The 17,524-nt window shown below is 38.7% G+C and overlaps 1 protein-coding gene across 5 annotated transcripts in view; it reads left to right on the top strand.

The window, feature by feature from the left end:
• Positions 1-910: 910 nt before the first annotated feature.
• LOC135212725 (arf-GAP with SH3 domain, ANK repeat and PH domain-containing protein 1-like) overlaps positions 911-17,524 on the top strand; it is a 360,410-nt gene continuing 343,796 nt past the window's right edge. For 3 of the 5 annotated variants that reach the window (XM_064246425.1, XM_064246429.1, XM_064246428.1), the window contains exon 1: positions 911-1,150. In XM_064246425.1, coding sequence (XP_064102495.1) covers positions 1,025-1,150 — 126 coding nt within the window. In that variant the 5' untranslated portion in view covers positions 911-1,024. The remainder of the gene's footprint in view (positions 1,151-17,524) is intronic. The other 2 variants (XM_064246426.1, XM_064246430.1) reach the window with 1 other exon arrangement.

The raw sequence follows: 17,524 nt of genomic DNA, 5'->3' as shown, positions 1-17,524 counted from the left end.
ACACCGATGCAACCCAAGGCACAGTTTTATCAGTGGAAATGTCTAGCGAAGGTAGATAATTAGACTATTACTTTGAACTCTTCTTTTAAGAACTTGGAGGATCGTGGGTATCCGAACAAGAGTAACAATATAACGTCACGAGTAAATAAAAGTATGCGGCATTGATGTCATCTCTGTAAATATAACCAATGTATATAAGGAGCATTCATAAATTACTCGCAGTGTTAAAGGGCACGTTTCAAAGTACCTCTGAATGCTATGACATGAAGTTAGTATCAGCGGAGACTTCGTATTGGTCGAGTTCAGTATCATACCCCATAGGGATGAAAATCTTATGTATTATGAACGTGGAAGCGGTATCAGCATACATTAGCATTACCCCTACGCAGTCATTGCGTCATGACTTTTATAACTGATAAAGAAATATCTTGATATTAACCAGATTTCATATTGTGCTCTGAACTTCTCTCGATTGAAATTTTTAACGATTAATGTTCATGGTAGATGGGTTAATTCTAGTAACGTCAGAGTGTAAACCACGTTTCTTACTTTTTTCATTTGATTATTGTGCTGGCATAACCGAACGCCTCCCGGTATTACAGGATGTCTGATTCTGGCAAGCAAAATCAGTCTATGTGAGAAGGAGCAGCATCACTGGCTGAAAATGAAAGATGTTTTCAGCAAGAGGTCCCTTCTCGTTACCGTTAGCATCATGTTGTATTTAGAGATACTCTCGAATGTTGTGTTGCACAATTCGTTAATTAATGCATACAATATTGGATTTGTGTGAGGTAAGGGACGCTCAATGATATTTTGTTTTATGAGCGCAAAACCTATGCGCATGCGCTGAAGGGTGTTGCCACCACCCGGGCGCCGGGAGGAGGCAGATGATTGCACGTGCTGCCATCTGCGTCACAACACCAGTATTCGTGCGGACGTGATTGAAGGTAGAGGTGCGTTAGTGTATTCAGTGGAAATTGATTCCTATCCTGTGAAAAGCGGCTGTTTGCCAGTGGCAGACACCATGCCGGAGTATATTAGTGTAAACGACTACATCAACGAGGTGAAAGATGACATTTCATCTCCACCAACGAGCAATTTCGTCTCCAAAATGCCTCTTTGTAGGCAGACTGTCAACGATCTGGAGGAGGTTTGTATTGATGCTGCAAGATAGCTTGTTTAGTCTTACCAGTTGACTGTCATAATCAGCTTCAGTTTTGATGGTTTATATTTGAAGGTTAAGGCAGGTAATGTTGTCTTTTGTCATCTTGTTATAATATCATATGCTATTAGTTAGAGGTTCTTCAGTTTTGCCATTTTCCCGATGCTGCCCTCACAGATCTTCCAGGACAAGGTGGATTTGATCTTCAGGTGGTATAACAACGATCTTCGCATGATGCATTTTATAGTTTTTCATGACTCTCATGACAGATGACAGTCGCCAAATTAACTGAGGTAATGACTCTAAAACCTAGGTTAAGGCCTTTGTTCAAATCCCAGCCTTAATATTAAAGCTGAATAATATCAAATTTTCCCGTAGTAAGACCAGTTGATAAAATATTTCGTAGTAGAAAGGTGGGCTGCTCACAAAATCGTGTTTTTTGTTCGTTTTTTGTACATAAATTTTGCTAATTATCATGCACTGACTTATCTTGAGGTTTAACCGTTGACCTGTAGTTGTACAGATACGGTTTAGGTTTAATGCTAAAAGTTCTCCATATAACATAAGGTGGGAATCGAATAACAAGTATGTCCGGTAACATTGTAAGTACATTTTATCTCTTAGATAGTTTGTATATTTTTTCCATTGCCAATAGTCTCAAGCATTCTGATTTCAGATTTATGGGACAGGTTTCATAGGTGAAGGTAGTTTCACTAAGGATCAGTTTATGACGGAACATCTCTTCACAAATGCACATCCAAGCGCTGTCTGTTCCCGTGTGCTATAGTAAGCAACGTTTTTTCTTAATACGTTAGTCGTTAGGGGAGAATTTTTCTTGAGCTGCTTTAGGGGTTACGAGTTGACTATCAGGTTACTGCTTCTGGTATTACTTGTATTAAGTAATTTGTATTTTTTATGAGTTTACTGCCATTGTTGTTTGTTGTCTATACTGAAGAGAGAGAGAATTTGGTTGCGATGCCTTTAGTACTTGGATAGAGGAATAAGCGGCACAACTTTGAGATTATTGTTTGTAATTAATTAAAGATATGATAAGGGAAAGGTTGAGTAGATTTTTTATTTTATTATTATTTTTTTTTTTTTTTGCATTTAACCTTGTGCTTCAGTTCTTGTTATTTAGGTTTATAACAGATGACTGAAACAAGTTAAAACTAAAATCCTCATCGTTAATGTGATGTAGACATCATTGATTAGAAGGAATAGGCCTACTTAGGAGGTTCAACTAATCTTGTAAGGTTAATGAAGGATCTTAGTTGTTTTCAGCGTTTATGATTAATCAACCTGAAAATTTCATGTAAAGGAAGGACTACATAACAACACTTAGTCACTGCAAAATTCAGATTTTATTAGGCGAGTTTACCGGAATGGGAGTATTTGCCTTCCTTTGGTTGAATATTAACTTAAAAAGGGTAATTAATATATAACCAATGTAAATTGTGGTAAAGAGGTCATTGTTATTGCATTATGTGGTCCAAGAATGGCATCTGGATTGAGTGGTAAACTACACGGATTGTAGTTAATCATGGTCCGTATTCTTGATTTTGGTAAAATTCGACTGAGCTCGAACGGAATCCGGTTTTTTTTTTTTTTTTTTTTGTCACCCCTTACAACATTATCCATTTATCCTTTTATAGGCTTAACAGTACAGGTATTTGTAAGGTGTTACTACTGCTCATTGACAACCCGTTTTAGCATAGATAGTGCCGCACTCAATGGGATTGTAAAAGAAAAATGTATGTTCTTAAGCAGCTTGTAAGTCTAGCCGTGGGTAACGTCTTTAATGGCATGTTATGTGCAGCATAAGAATTACATTGCAGTTATAAACTGCTAGCTTTTATCCTAATCACACGTTTACCTTTCGCTTCAACGTCCACCTAGAGAGTATATAATCCTTTCAGGTCTTCCTGGATTAATCTTCGAGGCTAATTTGGAGAATTATCTTACCCTTTTTTATTTTTTTTCCAGATGTAGATACAGGCTATATTACGTAACAAATTCCACTGCTAGTTATTGCTGTCTCAAGGAACGATTTTGTAAGCTTTTTACAATTAGCAACTTAACTACTGTAAATCGGAAATTACTGTCACTAGCGCAGACATCGGTTTACCATTTATGTGAGCACATTATGGTCTCAGTTTTCTTTGACAGAATTTAAGTAGAGTATAACTAACGTAAACTCATTGACAGTTAGGTAGTATATGAGTTACAGGTTTCATCAGTTGTTTGACAGCATTATGGGTTCCCCAGAGGCAAGAGTCTGTGCCTGTATATGGTCTGCTTAATCAAGACTGACAGACTCTGAACAAGTATATTTTTGTTGGTCTAGATAGAGGGGTTTTGCCGCAGTTTAATAGTGTTAAAAAAAGCATTTACATAATTACTGTAATTGAATTATTATATGCAAGAGGTTACTTGTGACTATCAAGGAACATCCATAATGAATGTTTGAAGTTAATTACTAATTATTGATTATTCTTGAAATATTTAGAAATTTTATTGACTATCGTGTTCTTTCAGTCGTAAGTTCTTGTTGGCAGTATTGAAAGTTATATTCAAGAGATTCTGGGAGCCTGGTTGCTAGAATATCTAAAAAGCACTTGAGTGAGTGGTTACTTTTGTAAGCGGTTTTGGTGTTATGCTTTAATAATGACTCGGTGTTGCATGGAGGTATTCATTTACAATAATGTGCCATATCATGGAAGTCCATCTGTGGCCTAGTTTAGATTTCCTTATGGAGACGATCTGTAAAACTATGAATTTATCTATCAATTTCCATCTGTTAGATAAGATTTTTGGGAGGTGATTACATAACGGCAGCACTTATTGCCATTTTTAGAATAAAATCATCGCTTCTGAGGAATTTTCCTTGATCAAGGAAATTAGCTCACTTTACCAGCATTTGTCACAATTGAATACGTCATTGCTAATTACATGTAAGTCCATAAAAAGAAATCAGCCCCGTTATATGAAGGCTAACTTGCTACGGCAGTAACTACTGTCATAGACAGCTGTTACATAAATTGTCTTAATATCAGAAGTATGTGCCAGTGTATTGTTTATGGCTGTCAATATTAAATAAGAGAAAATATGTGCTATATTTTATACAAATAAAATTGCTGGATGAAGACAACTATTAGGCAACACAAAATTCGGCAATATCGTATTTAGGTACTAGATTTCTCACAGTTATGTCAGGGTTAAATAAATGAGTTCGTGGATGTTGGAGAGTTACTGTTCTTGCATCTCCCAATGCCTGATTCTTTGCATGTACATTTTCTTAGAGATATGTCATGCAGCATAAGTTACATACAATTCTTCCCAATACAACCGTGTTCTACGTCAAGACTCCTTCCACCATCCATTGCGTGCGTACTGAAGTTATTTGTGTACAGCAAGTTTGTTTTATTTTCTTATATATCGTTCTTTCTCCTGTAGTTTATTATTAATTATGCATCAAACTACCCCATTCTCTCATTTTATGCAGTACAAACAAACACCCTTTTCGTGGCAAAAGTCTGGAGTTTGAAATTCATCTTTAGGTACTTAGCAGTGCGTGCCACCAAACAGATATCAGGAACATCGTTACCTGGGTGAGTTCATTAGGTTTGAGAATCAGAATGAAGCCTTTTAATGATCCAAATTGACACCAGCACACAGAGTGCACGCAGAGTTACAGCAGAGTTGAATATCCACGCACAGTCAATATATTTGGAAAAGGGCCATCAGCTACGCGGTAGGTTAACCACCAGTTGTATTGGGTGATAGGTCATGAGGAAATTCTTGCGAACGATACCGAATATCTGAAATGTCTTTATGGAAACCAATCAAATGCAATTTGGTTTCGGCTTTACAGAGCTTTTGACATCTTATTTTGTCCTTTTGTAAATCTTATTACAAATGTCCCCCACATTGTACCCTGTCTTTAACTCCAGTGCTTCTATCTTGATGCCCGCCAGTTTCCAGTAGTAATAATGTTAAACATTAATTACTAAATGGAACTGATGTGAGTTCGATAAGTGTATCCCCGACACCTCTTGCTAATTGGCATCTTTCACAATGACGGTGCTGAGAATCGATGGTTAATCATTTGACTCCAGTTCAGATGGCGCTCAGAAATGTGATTTCAGTCGATTAAGTTGAAGTAGTAGGTTGGGTTGGCATTTCTCCGAAAAGTGCTTCCTTAATTGATGTGTAAGCAAGCGTCAATGACAGACGACAACATTGGTACAGCGAAGTTTTTTCATTTTTTGCGAATTCTGGTACCTTAGCTTAAGATGGCTCTCGGAAATAACCACTGCCATGGGTTCCCCTCTTCTGTTACTTGAGGTGGCCCTTAGAAAATTAGCTACCGGACACAGGGCTATATGACCTGTTTCCTGTAGAGTGGGTGGCACCAGGTTTTGTCCTTCAGGTGTTCGGCAGGTTTCTTTGGGATGTGTTATTAGCCTGTGCCCAGCGCCGCAGATGTCAGGTCAGGTCATTCGTCCGACTGCAGACCAGGCCCTACGTTACTGGACTTATCCAACGACCAGCGGCATAGCACACGTGTTCATGTTGTACGTGTGTTTGAGAGAGAGAGAGAGAGATTCACCGACCGTTATTATGTTTGAGAGAGCATTCGAGAAAAAGATTCAGGTGACGAAAGATGGTGTTCGGGTGTTGTTTGGCAGCAATAGACCAACCATGAATAGGAATGGGAACAAATTGTTATTCGCCGGGGTTGTCATGGTCTAAGGGTTGAGGTAATGAGGTAAGGGAACAACTTATAACCGACGCCCTCCTCCTCCTCCTCCTATTCGCTTCCCTTTCCTCCTCCTCGAGCCGTCTTTACTGTGTGCTGTCATCTTGCTCTGTTCCGGCCGTTGCGTCTGTGTAATGCTACACCGCTGCGTGGGAAAGGTAGATGCGATTCCCCGCATGTGACAACGGCCATAGCATACTATCTGCTGTACAGGGGACTACGCTCATAATGGGGTTTTCATTGGTGATTTACGTCGGAGTCTTCGAGCCACTTGCTAATTCTAGACATTTTTTTAATGCGTAGGTGACGGTTCCATTTTGATATTGACATGGATCTAAAATTTTAAAGCCTTCGACAATGAGATAAGCGCTCCTCTTATCATATCTAGTTCCAAATTCAAAACTTAAATCTCGTTTTTGAAAGACCAGTTCAAGTAATGCCCGAATCCTCTGGACGAGACAGTAGTCTTTCACCCCTGCGATTTGGAATCTTCCATGAATACTTCATTAAATTCCCATCACCAATATGGCCTGAACGAATGAAGGATTCCCTTTTTAGCTTTCATTTGTCTTTCTATTCTCTCCATTATTTTTAGTTAATACACAGACTATATACTGTGTATGTATATTTATTGAACCAGGTAAAAGCGTCTCTACACTGAATTCCTAAATCAACGCCATAGAAGCATGAACGCGGTCAGCTGGTTGTCGTCATTGGCGCTGAGAACTTTAACAAAAACTATCAGTAAATGATTGATGGCGTTGATTAGGCTAGACAAATTTGCGCTTTAGAGGCGCGATCTCTCTTATCGAAGAACAGTAACTTGTAGTTTGGTTTTATGAAGAAACTTAAATTTCGTATCCTATGTTAGGTAGATCGCTCATATTTTTTTCATTCCCTTTCAAATGCAGTGTGTTTTCGGCGAGTAGCTGTCTTCATTCATTGCGTATATGGAAAGAATATTAGACATTCCAGGTCTCAGAGTTTAAGTTCTCTTTGCCCAAACACGTTCATGGAGCGCTTCTTGCCGCAGAATTTAGGATTAATATTCCAAGGTATACGTATTATTTATCTTATAGCGTGAATAGTTCCTCGCTGGACGAGTCGGTTGCGTACTCACCGATTGATCTGGTAGACAGAGCTCGCTCCGAGCTGCAGCCAGCGCGGAATCAGAGGAATTTATTTCAGGTGATTAGAAATTCATTTCTCGATATAATGTTGTTCGAACCCCACAACAAGCTGTAGGTCCCGTTGCTAAGTAACCAACTGGAGAGCTGTTAATCAGCTCAGTGGTCTGGTTGAACTAAGATATACTTAACTTTATAGCGTGAATACATTTCCCGAAAGATGAAATTGGCTGTCATCTGATTATAAAACAAACGATGTTGATTATAAGAGGGAATCTTAATCAATATTAAAAGAATTTTTGTTTTATTTATCTTACTGAGTGAATAATTTTCAGGAGAGAGAATGTGAAAGAAAATCCCAGGTGAAGCCGTGTGTCATATGATGTCCCGTTCCTTAATCATCAAAGCTCAGTAGGAAATTAGCCTCCTGAGGGGATTTCGTGGTTACCTAGATTTGGAAAAGTTGGCCTAAGATCTAGCCTACCTGTTTCCTTATATTCCGATTAGCCTGTTTTCATTAGCATATTCCAATATTTCGTGTAGAAATCAATTTTTTTTCATACTGTTCTTGTGATTTGTTTCTTTTAAGGTACTGCAGGATACTTTGGCTGTAAATGCTATTCCGTTTATTAAAGTTGTTTCTTGAATGTAAATAGTTTGTTGGCTCAGGTATGAACAAATTCCAGGCCCAAGGATTTTTCTCTCTCTTTTCCTGCTTATAAGCTGGGTCTATGTGTGTGCGTGTTTAATCTGCTTCCTGCCTCAACAACGTACAAATCAAATTTCTCGAGTTACGCAACTTGGCTTTTAAATATCTCTCTCTCTCTCTCTCTCTCTCTCTCTCTCTCTCTCTCTCTCTCTCTCTCTCTCTCTCTCTCTCTCTCTTCCCTTGGTTGTCAAGGGTGATTTTCTTTGATTTGGGGGCTCTCTTGAAAGGCCTCGAAATCATCTTTTTTTTTTTTTATTCTGCAGTAGACAAAGTTGTTATATTTTTTGTCATTCGATATCCTCTTCGCCCCTTTCCTCCCCAACTTCGTCTCCTCTTTCATTTAATAGAACAAATCAAATATCGATCCGGGAGAGGGATGACTGCCGAGGGTGGGCTGAGATAGAGGCCCATATTCTAAACGCGATGGCATCCGAGGGAAGATATCTCAACGTTGCTTTTCAGAATGGAGAGAGAGAGAGAGAGAGAGAGAGAGAGAGAGAGAGAGAGAGAGAGAGAGAGAGTGTGTGTCCCTTTCCTTTCCGTTCTCTGGGAGGAAATGAGGCGTATGATTTACTTATGGTGTTTTGATGGGTTTGTTTTTTTGAGGGGAATGGCGAGTTTGCTTTCTTTTTCTCTTGTAGGATATGGAACGTGTAATTGCAGTTTAGTTGAAGGTGTTTCTTCACAAAGAGGTGCTGTTAAGAACTCGAAAAGAGTATAAGTTATATTGCGTTAATAATGACTTCGTCTAGCTCATGAAACTGAATAACGCCGGATCAGATTTTCTTAGAGGTATAGAAAAGCGACCTAAGATCCGTATAATGTATTCACAACATACCAACAAGCCTACTGACAGCAGCACACGTTCTGGCTTCGCAGAAACAATGAGTGGGCATCTCGTAAGCAGATACAGGAAGCGGAAGTAGACAGTTAATAATGCTACACGATCCCTGTAGGTTACCGAAGAGAGACTGGTCGAGGAATTCTTTCGAGACGCAATAATAGTAGGTTTTAGCTGCATGCTGTAAATGTACTCACGATATTTTAACACATACACACATGTGTGTATTAATTTATACATTCATCACGTTCCATATCTTCGTGATTCACACACACACACACACACGTGTATATATATATATATATATATATAATATATATATATATATATATATATATATATATATATATGTGTGTGTGTGTGTGTGTGTGTGTTGTGTCGGTAAAATGGGTCAGTTATGTATAACGTTTTGAGGCTTACGTTTCTATCTGGGTATATTGGGCGCTGCGTAATTTTCTGTGTTATTACGTTACTTCGAGCAGTTAACTTATCTAACTGATACCCGTGTGATGATGTTCCTCAAGGCTATGATGGTGTGCCAAATGTACGTTTATGACAGAGAGAGGGAGAGATAATATTAGCTATGAAGTATAGAAAGAAAATGTTGATATATACATTTCGACACTGGTCAGATCGCTAATCTTGTTTTTTTGTTTCTACCCCAGCTGTGACTCTTAATAGCCGACTAACAACTAGTTAAGTAAATATCAAATTAAGTCAACAAGGGCTTACTGGACTGTTCCACTGCTGGTCAATCGGCTGTGAGCGGAATACGCTGAGAATTGCGCTTCAAGGAGAGAGAGAGAGAGAGACATTCCTGGGTGTATTGGAGAGTATTACTTCGTCTATGTTCTCCCAGAACGATTCGGCCACTATTTAGTTTTGTCATTAAGTCATGGATGTCAGCTGTTGGCTTTGCAACTGGATTCTTATGAAAAGTTGAGTTTGATGAGGATCCTTGATTAATGGAATCGCTGAACTAGCCGGTAATCATGCCTTAGTTTGCCAGGAATTTGTTTGCTAGTTGTTAAGCACTGAATGAGAATGCACTGTAGTTAGCAAATGCGAATTTAAAAGATTACTGCATTTTATTAAATGTGCATTTTCTTAGACTGAGCAACGATGTTAATGACGGTCCATCCTTTGTTATAAATGGTTGTTTTGTCCCATACCTACGTTGCCATTTGTGAATGTCGAGCTGCCCCGAAAATAACCTAATGGTAAATCAATACACAAGCGTCAAAGGGGTGGATGACCACAACATTGTATCAGAGCAACTCGTACAGCGTCATTAATGATCACCACTGATTACAGCGGAAGCTTATTGCATAAAGAGACTCTCCGGCAAAGTAGATATTCCGTATCAGAGCTAAAGTAGTAAGATATATATGGGTTTATTTGGGAAATATTTTTTGTGTTGCAAATCGAAGTTGTAATTTAAACACAATGGCCGAGGTTCATTATTCAGAGCTCGCTCTCCCCCCACCTCTCTCTCTCTCTCTCTCTCTCTCTCTCTCTCTCTCTCTCTCTCTCTCTCTGATCATTAGTTCTCTTTCTGGATCTTTCCGAAGAGTTCTACTTTGCATATATCACCTGTTTTTTTTGTCCATTAACGTAAATTTATACTGGATATGTATATTTGTCCTATGCTGTTATTTCCTGTTATTTCATATTTAAAATATAATGAGACATTTTCAATTCATTCTCCAGTTCAAGATGAAGATGAAGTGGGTGAGTGGAAAGAAAGTGTTTTAAAATTTGTCCAGATTTTACGATATTCTAAAAAAAAAAAAAATTTACATGTACATTCTCTCTCTCTCTCTCTCTCTATCTCTCTCTCTCTCTCTCTCTCTCTCTCTCTCTCTCTCTCTCTCTCTCTCACGTCACATTACCGTGATTCATTTATACTCATTAAGCTACAAATATCCTTTAATATCTAATTCGCTCTACCTCGGAAATAATATATTAATTCCGAGGTAGAGCGAATTAGATATTAAAGGACATTGTAGCTTAATGCATATAGTATATATAATATATATTATATATATATATATGTATATATACTATGTGTGTGTGTTGTGTGTGAATGGTTATGTATATATGTATACACTCTTAATACATACATGTATACAGAAAACGTTCGTGCAAAGAAAACATAGAAAAAGTAATTTCTTGAATCTGACGTGATGGATGAACGAATGCGATTGGTCAAGCAACTTATAGGGGAAAGTGACCGAGTAGATTTGATTCCCGTGTGTTCTCTGTTAAGCGTTTGTGGGCGGATCAAAGTTCTGTCCTTATGTATAGACCGTAGGGTTAATCGGTGTACAGGTGACGTCATTCCATTACGTTAACACTCGCGTAACTATTAATAGATTTGATAGTGCATTGGAGATGAAGTGAAAGGACTGGGTTTCCTTTGAAACTGTTTGCCTGTCACAGAGTGAGAGGGAAAGGTTTCTTTTCAAACTGCCCTCTCAGACGTGTGCTATATTACACCTTTTTATCATTAGTATTCCCCAGAAATATTCTCCCGAATGACGTCATTTATATTCCTGGAGCTTGTTCTTGTTGGGCTAGGTTAATCTGCATCACCCAAAATCAAACGCCATGATTTTCAATTTTTACCTTGGTTAATTTGAGCTCAAATACCTTTTAGACGGAACAAAATTATCTGTGTGTGTGTGTGTTTATTCATTGTTATTCTTCGTGTGGTGGGACTGGCCAATCTACTTAATTCAAAGCATTAGCCACGACTTTTAATATTCAACTCATAAATTTTAGCTCAAATTACACACACACACACACACACACACACATATATATATATATATTATATATATATATAAATATCTATATATATATATATATATATATATATATAATATAAAATTTGACTGCAAAATTCTCTCTCTCTCTCTCTCTCTCGTCTCGTCTCTCTCTCTCTCTCCTCTCTCGCAGTCCCACTGCAGTCCTAGGCCTGGCGTTAGAGATCTCCATTGTCATTCGAACCCTCATAACCAGATGAAGTGTCCTCAATTTAGTCAGTACACATTTTTAATAATGCTGCCGGGCGGTCTTTGATCCTAAAACAGGACGGTGATCAATGCTGTCACTGTCAGGTAGATGATATCTAGTTCCAATGTTTAAGTAATATCCTAACTTTCAGTGACCACTTCAGGAGAGTCTCCCTGGGGTAATGTCGCAGTCAGACGAGGTGCAACTCTTGTGTGGAGCGTTATTTTCTACCTTGGTACGAAACACGTTACTATTTTTCCGTGATGAATCACGAAGTAACATCACTACTTGTCATATCTACAATGATACCAGCTCCGCTTTGAGCATCAGATCCAGATCTTGAGTTGAATCGTGAGTTGTAGTTGTTTCAGTGGTCTGCCCGGTGTAACTGAATCCACGTTGGGCAGGGCCTTTGTGACCCAGTTCGCCAGAAACAATTGCCGGGTTCATTTCACACATTTTCATTGTTTGTATGAAACATTATATAAGACTGTTAAGGAGCCCTTGTTTAGTGAATTTTTGCGGTTCACTATTGTAAATGTATCATTTGTAGCTGCTTTCCAATTCCTTGTGGTGAAAGTTGAGCTCGTGAAATAGGAAAGGTCTATTGTGGATAGGCGGTATCGGTTTGTTGTTAGTATTTTATAACTGACTCTTGAATTCTGACGCCCCATGACGACCTTAGATTTTTCGTCTCTTCCAAGGATAGGTATTCCTTGCATAAGGACTGTGACAGCGACGGCATCTTCCAGCCTCCCTCGTTGCTCATCGTGTTGAAGTACCTTTAATTTTTTAGGAATGGTTTATTGATGAATGAATTTCACAGCAAGTGCCAATTGAGTTCTTTACATACCTATTAAATATGCAATATATGTGAAAGTATTTCGTTTGTGCATACCTATAAGTTAACTTTGCAATACCGTGGAAATGACGATTTCCTTGTTGATGGTATGTTAAATTATTCACGGTGTCATGTTGCGTATTATATCTCAGGCGGTGAAGGGTGTCTTTTTGGTAGTTACTTGACAGATTTTGACCGAAAAAAATGTATCAAAATTCCTTATGGTACACAAGTCAAGTAAAAAAAAAAGCGGCTTGTTACGTTGAGCGAGAATGTAAGCGCCAAAAACTTCCATGATGCTCGAGTATTGAAGATAAGTCTAGCCTTCATGCCTGATTAATGAGCGTATCTTTTTACGTAAAGTTCTCTGATTAAAGATTAAGGCGACACTTTTTTTTATCCCTCGTGTGTGTCTTCGCTTCTACTACTGAATAATTACCACCGAGGTCGACCTTCGCTGGAGAGGTTGAGGTTTATCCTTTGGTAGTTTTTAATGATGCTAGGTTGGCCCTTAGCACCTATGGTGCTACAGAGGTTGAACTATGGTAGATTTTTATGACGTTGAAACTGAGGTTAACCTTCGTACTTACTGCTGCTGAGACTGGAAGTTAAAAGTGTTTAGCTACGAGAAATAATAATTGGCATATGGTGTTGCTAGTTTGAAGACAGTAAAAGAAATGAAGTTTTCCAGAATCAAATTCAATAGTATTATATGTCCCAAAGTATCATTCGCATCTCCGTCTTCCTTGTACTTGATAGGTAAAGAGAATATCCAATTATAATGATTAGGTAAGTAACGAGAGTAAGAACTCGGAGAACATCTCCGCCAATTTAGAAAACTTTTTTTTTTCCAGTTAAAAAAATAGTATTATCATTTTTCATGTTCCACTAGTTGATGAAGATTTGTATTTTCTTTTCATTCTTTATGCACCAGTATTTCCATTCACACTTTCCACGTTTGGGGTTGTCAGTGAAATGAACCCTACCCGTACGCAACTTATTTGATTAGAATAGGAAAGGTTATAAAAAGGAAATCGTTGAAGGTTTTGTTTGGAGGTGTTGCTTTTGTAGCCAAGTTAGTATTTTGCACATTTACCTTTTTGGGTTCGTGGTTCAGCGAGCAAGGGCCGGATCACGCTGTATAGCTTAATGGAACAACAACAGAATATGAAAGGTTATGTGGTTAGGTGAAGACTTGACCCACATTTTTATGAGTGGAATTTTTCTTACAATGATTATATTTTGAAGTGGGTAATTAGTATTTGAGTCGTTGTTATTACTTATTATTGAATATGTTCAAAATACTTTTTATTTATTGGTTATTTCTTTTTGGTTATAGGGGATAGTAATAAGGTCCATAAAATAAAGTGTGCGAACCTTGCAACCAGGTGTACACGGTTTTCAGTAGCCTTTGACGCTCCCAGTTGGGCGACATTTAAGGTTTAAACTGTTTCATTCTGTTTCAGTGAAAAGAGGAAGGGGTCGTTTGCTCTCTAAAGGTAACAGCGTCGTTAACTTTAGATTTTAGTTTCAAACAGTTGAAACGAGGAATCAAAAGGTGTTTTTTTTTCCTTGTAAAACTATTCTTCGCTGCTACATACCCTTCAGCCATCCTTTTAAAGGAAACTTGCATTGGTAACTCCGTCGGCCTCCTATCGATTTGTATGTCATTTTTTGAAGTCACTGAAATTGTCCTGCTTCTTGAATTGTCTTTTTTTTTTATTTGAAGTCACTAGAAATTGTCCTGCTTCTTGAATTATGTCTTTTTTTGAAGTCACTAGAAATTGTCCTGCTTCTTGAAATATGTCCTTTTTTTTTAAGTCACTAGGAATTGTCCTGCTTCTTAAATTGTCTTTTTTTCAAGTCATTGAAAATTGTCCTGCTTCTTGAATTCGAATGAAAACGTTTCCCATTGTAATACTAGTTCATTTTATGTTCTGGTCTCCCATTAAAAAAAGTTATGTTATCGATAAGGCTTCAATCATTGCAATTTATGTTCTTTTTCTCTTCCTTCCTGATTAGACGCACTGATTGTTCGTGTAGCGGAAGGGTTCTCACATCTGGTCAAGGTCATTCAACTCCCTGAGATCGTGTTATCTTACTATAGTACCCTGCAATCCGGTACCCTCCTTACCCAGACACTGTGCTGGTCATGTCCGCTGGTTATTACGTGGATTTGTAGTTTTTTTTTTTTTTTCCCCACCTCGATTATGTTCGTAATAACTGCAATCTCTTTAACAGCAGCTACTCTTGACATTTGTAAAGCGTTAGTCCGAACCTGTCGACCGCTCAGCAAGAGGACGTTCCTTTTGGAATTTCGGTTCAGGCTCGTGTTTGATCATTGATCTACTCGCTCTAACCGTAATCAAATGATTCTGAGGTGTGAGCGTAAGAATGAAGCGAAGTTAAGATGATGTTTAATTGATTTTAAATAAGTTTCCGTGCGCTTTATGCACACCACCATGTCCGTTATAGTCTCAGTTTTTCCAAAAACAGTAAAAATCCTTTTGTTAATGTTCCCTAGAATATCAGATATCAAGTTTGCTTCATTAACCTGCAACTAATGAAGTCTTGTGTAGGCAAATGTGAAAACCGATTCATATGACCTTTCCGATCCGGCAGTGGGTATTGTTCGCGTGGGATTATTAGCAAAATAATCATTAGGGGCTTCCCACCTTAGAGTTGTGTTCTCGAACACGACATTATTCGATATCATTATCATCGTAATATTGCATGAATTTGTGCTGGCATGATAAACTATATGTGCATTTGAATGCCTGTATATTCATAATTATTCAACATCCGTCAGCTAACTATAATAATGTGTAATAAAGTTCTTGTCTTATGTTATGTCTGCTGGTGGGTAACAGAGCTTCAGTAACAAAATATAACACCTCCCATTAAAACAAGGATCAGTGTAACATAAATAAGTGGCGATGGATCGCAGTTTAAGAATTGATGCAAAGCGAACGGTTCTGCACAAATTGAGAAGGGATGTACTGTACACCAGGAAGGAGATGAAATGCACACCTACGAAAAAGGGAAGGCCCTTAGTGGTCACAGAGAGAGAGAGAGAGAGAGAGAGAGAGAGAGAGAGAGAGAGAGAATGATCCATTACTTCCGCTACGGACTGGGTTATTCATTTTTTTTTCTTTTTCTTTTAGCAGCGTTATCCTCATATGGACGACGGGCTTTGTTCTATCGTAGAACCAGCTAAAACAATCCACGGCTTCGATATGGCGACCGTAAAGGTGCAGACTATATACGTATGAGGTTGATGGGGTGAGCGACGGGAGGGATCTGTTTTGGGGGTGGGTGGTATTGGAGGGGGAGGGGAGGGGTTTTCTGGGTGGACGGAGGAAGGGAGGGACAGGGCCCGAAGAGGAAGTGCGTCTGAGCCTGAGGATCAACAAGGGAGTGGTTGCGTCTTTGGAAGGAGTCGTCGGGTGCGGTAATGGGAAGCCCTCTCTCTCTCTCTCTCTCTCTCTCTCTCTCTCTCTCTGGAGGAGCTGAAGGTCACTTTGGCCCTACTCGTGTCGTTTCATTTAGGTGTTCCTGCAGTGTGTTTTGAGTGTTCGTACGAATCCATGTCACGGTGCCTCTTCTTTCCCTTCCTTTGAAGACGGGCGCTCTTTGGCCGCCGCTCGTGGTTTTGGTGTAGTACCTTGAGTTCATTTGGGAATCTTGGTCATTGTTCGGGGTTATTCGTTCGCAGTTTTCTTTGTTCTATTCTCAGTCTGTCTGTTGCTTTCTTTTCGTGTGTAAAGTTGATTGATTTTTCTATTATGAAATACTTGGTAATATGTCTGTAATACTTCCGATCTCATCCTCTGATTCTGGGCCTCGTGAGTCCCTCTGGATACAACAGTAGAAAGTCCGACCACTTTCCTTGAAATGTGGTGGACATTATACTGCAAATTTCGTATTCGGAGCGCTCCTTGACTGAAATCGTTCTTTCCTTTGTTCAGTTGTCTGTACTTTTAAGGTTGAAAACTTCGAAAGACCCGTCTCAGGTTGTCTAATGTGCCGTATGTTACACAGAGAAGTTTTCATTCACCTTTAGATTCTCTGTTGCGTCTATAGATGTGTTATGATGTGATCGAAACTTCTAAATGTTATGCATACTTTTATACTCCGTATGCTAATGTTTTGAAGGTTTTATTCCCTGGTGAAACACGTCTTGTTGTTCAATTTTAAGTACCTATCGAAAATGGTACAAACAAAGTCCTTTAAATACATAGACTCTTGAGTATATTTGATTGGACCTTGGGTACAAGTAGGATCATAGCATCAAATTTGAGTAGATTTTTTATAGCAATACGGATTGCTTAAAATCATGGCTTCAGAAAATCTGTACACTCACCTTTCATAAGCAGTATCAAATGCCGAACAAAATGAGAAGAAGGGGAGTTAAATCCAATTGTCAAAAGACACAACGGTACAGGTATTAAAGAAAGTAAAGGAAGATGTCCCAAATAATTGTGAAAGACTAGATCAGCCCCTCCCCCCCCCCCACCAATACTCTCTCTCTCTTCTCTCTCTCTCTCTCTCTCTCTCTCTCTATCTCTCCTTCTCTCATCTCTCTCTCTCTCTCTCTCTCACACACACACACTTCCGAGAGTAGTTGACATCGGCACAAGAAATAGGAGAGGAAGTCTCGCGGTTGGCGTTACTCGGCCATTGCGAGGATATGAAGTATTTGCTCATTTCGCTGAACAGATTAATGAGCCAGGAATTGCGTGGGAAAAAGTGATCACATTGTCAATGACTAACGAATTTCATTTGGTTCAGTCCTGGTAATATAAGAGAATTCTAAATATTGACTGAAGAGGCACTCGGACTTAAAACGCGCGAATAAAAATGGTAAATTTGCGAGCTACTGAACACGCCTTGTACGTAAACCTGAAGAAGAATAATTGTTAACATTGTGAGAAATATAGTATATACATTCGTTTTAGTCTATTTTGTATCCGGCATTTTGTGAGATATTACAGCTGACTTATTTTAGAACTTGACCTCTTACCAGAACCAGGTGTACTTACTAAACGCTAGTGATTATACAGCTCT

The sequence above is a fragment of the Macrobrachium nipponense genome, chromosome 41, assembly GCF_015104395.2.
Source record: "Macrobrachium nipponense isolate FS-2020 chromosome 41, ASM1510439v2, whole genome shotgun sequence".
Taxonomy (NCBI): domain Eukaryota; kingdom Metazoa; phylum Arthropoda; class Malacostraca; order Decapoda; family Palaemonidae; genus Macrobrachium; species Macrobrachium nipponense.
Note: the sequence above shows the minus strand (reverse complement) of the source record. Positions and strands in the feature narration are given on the sequence as shown.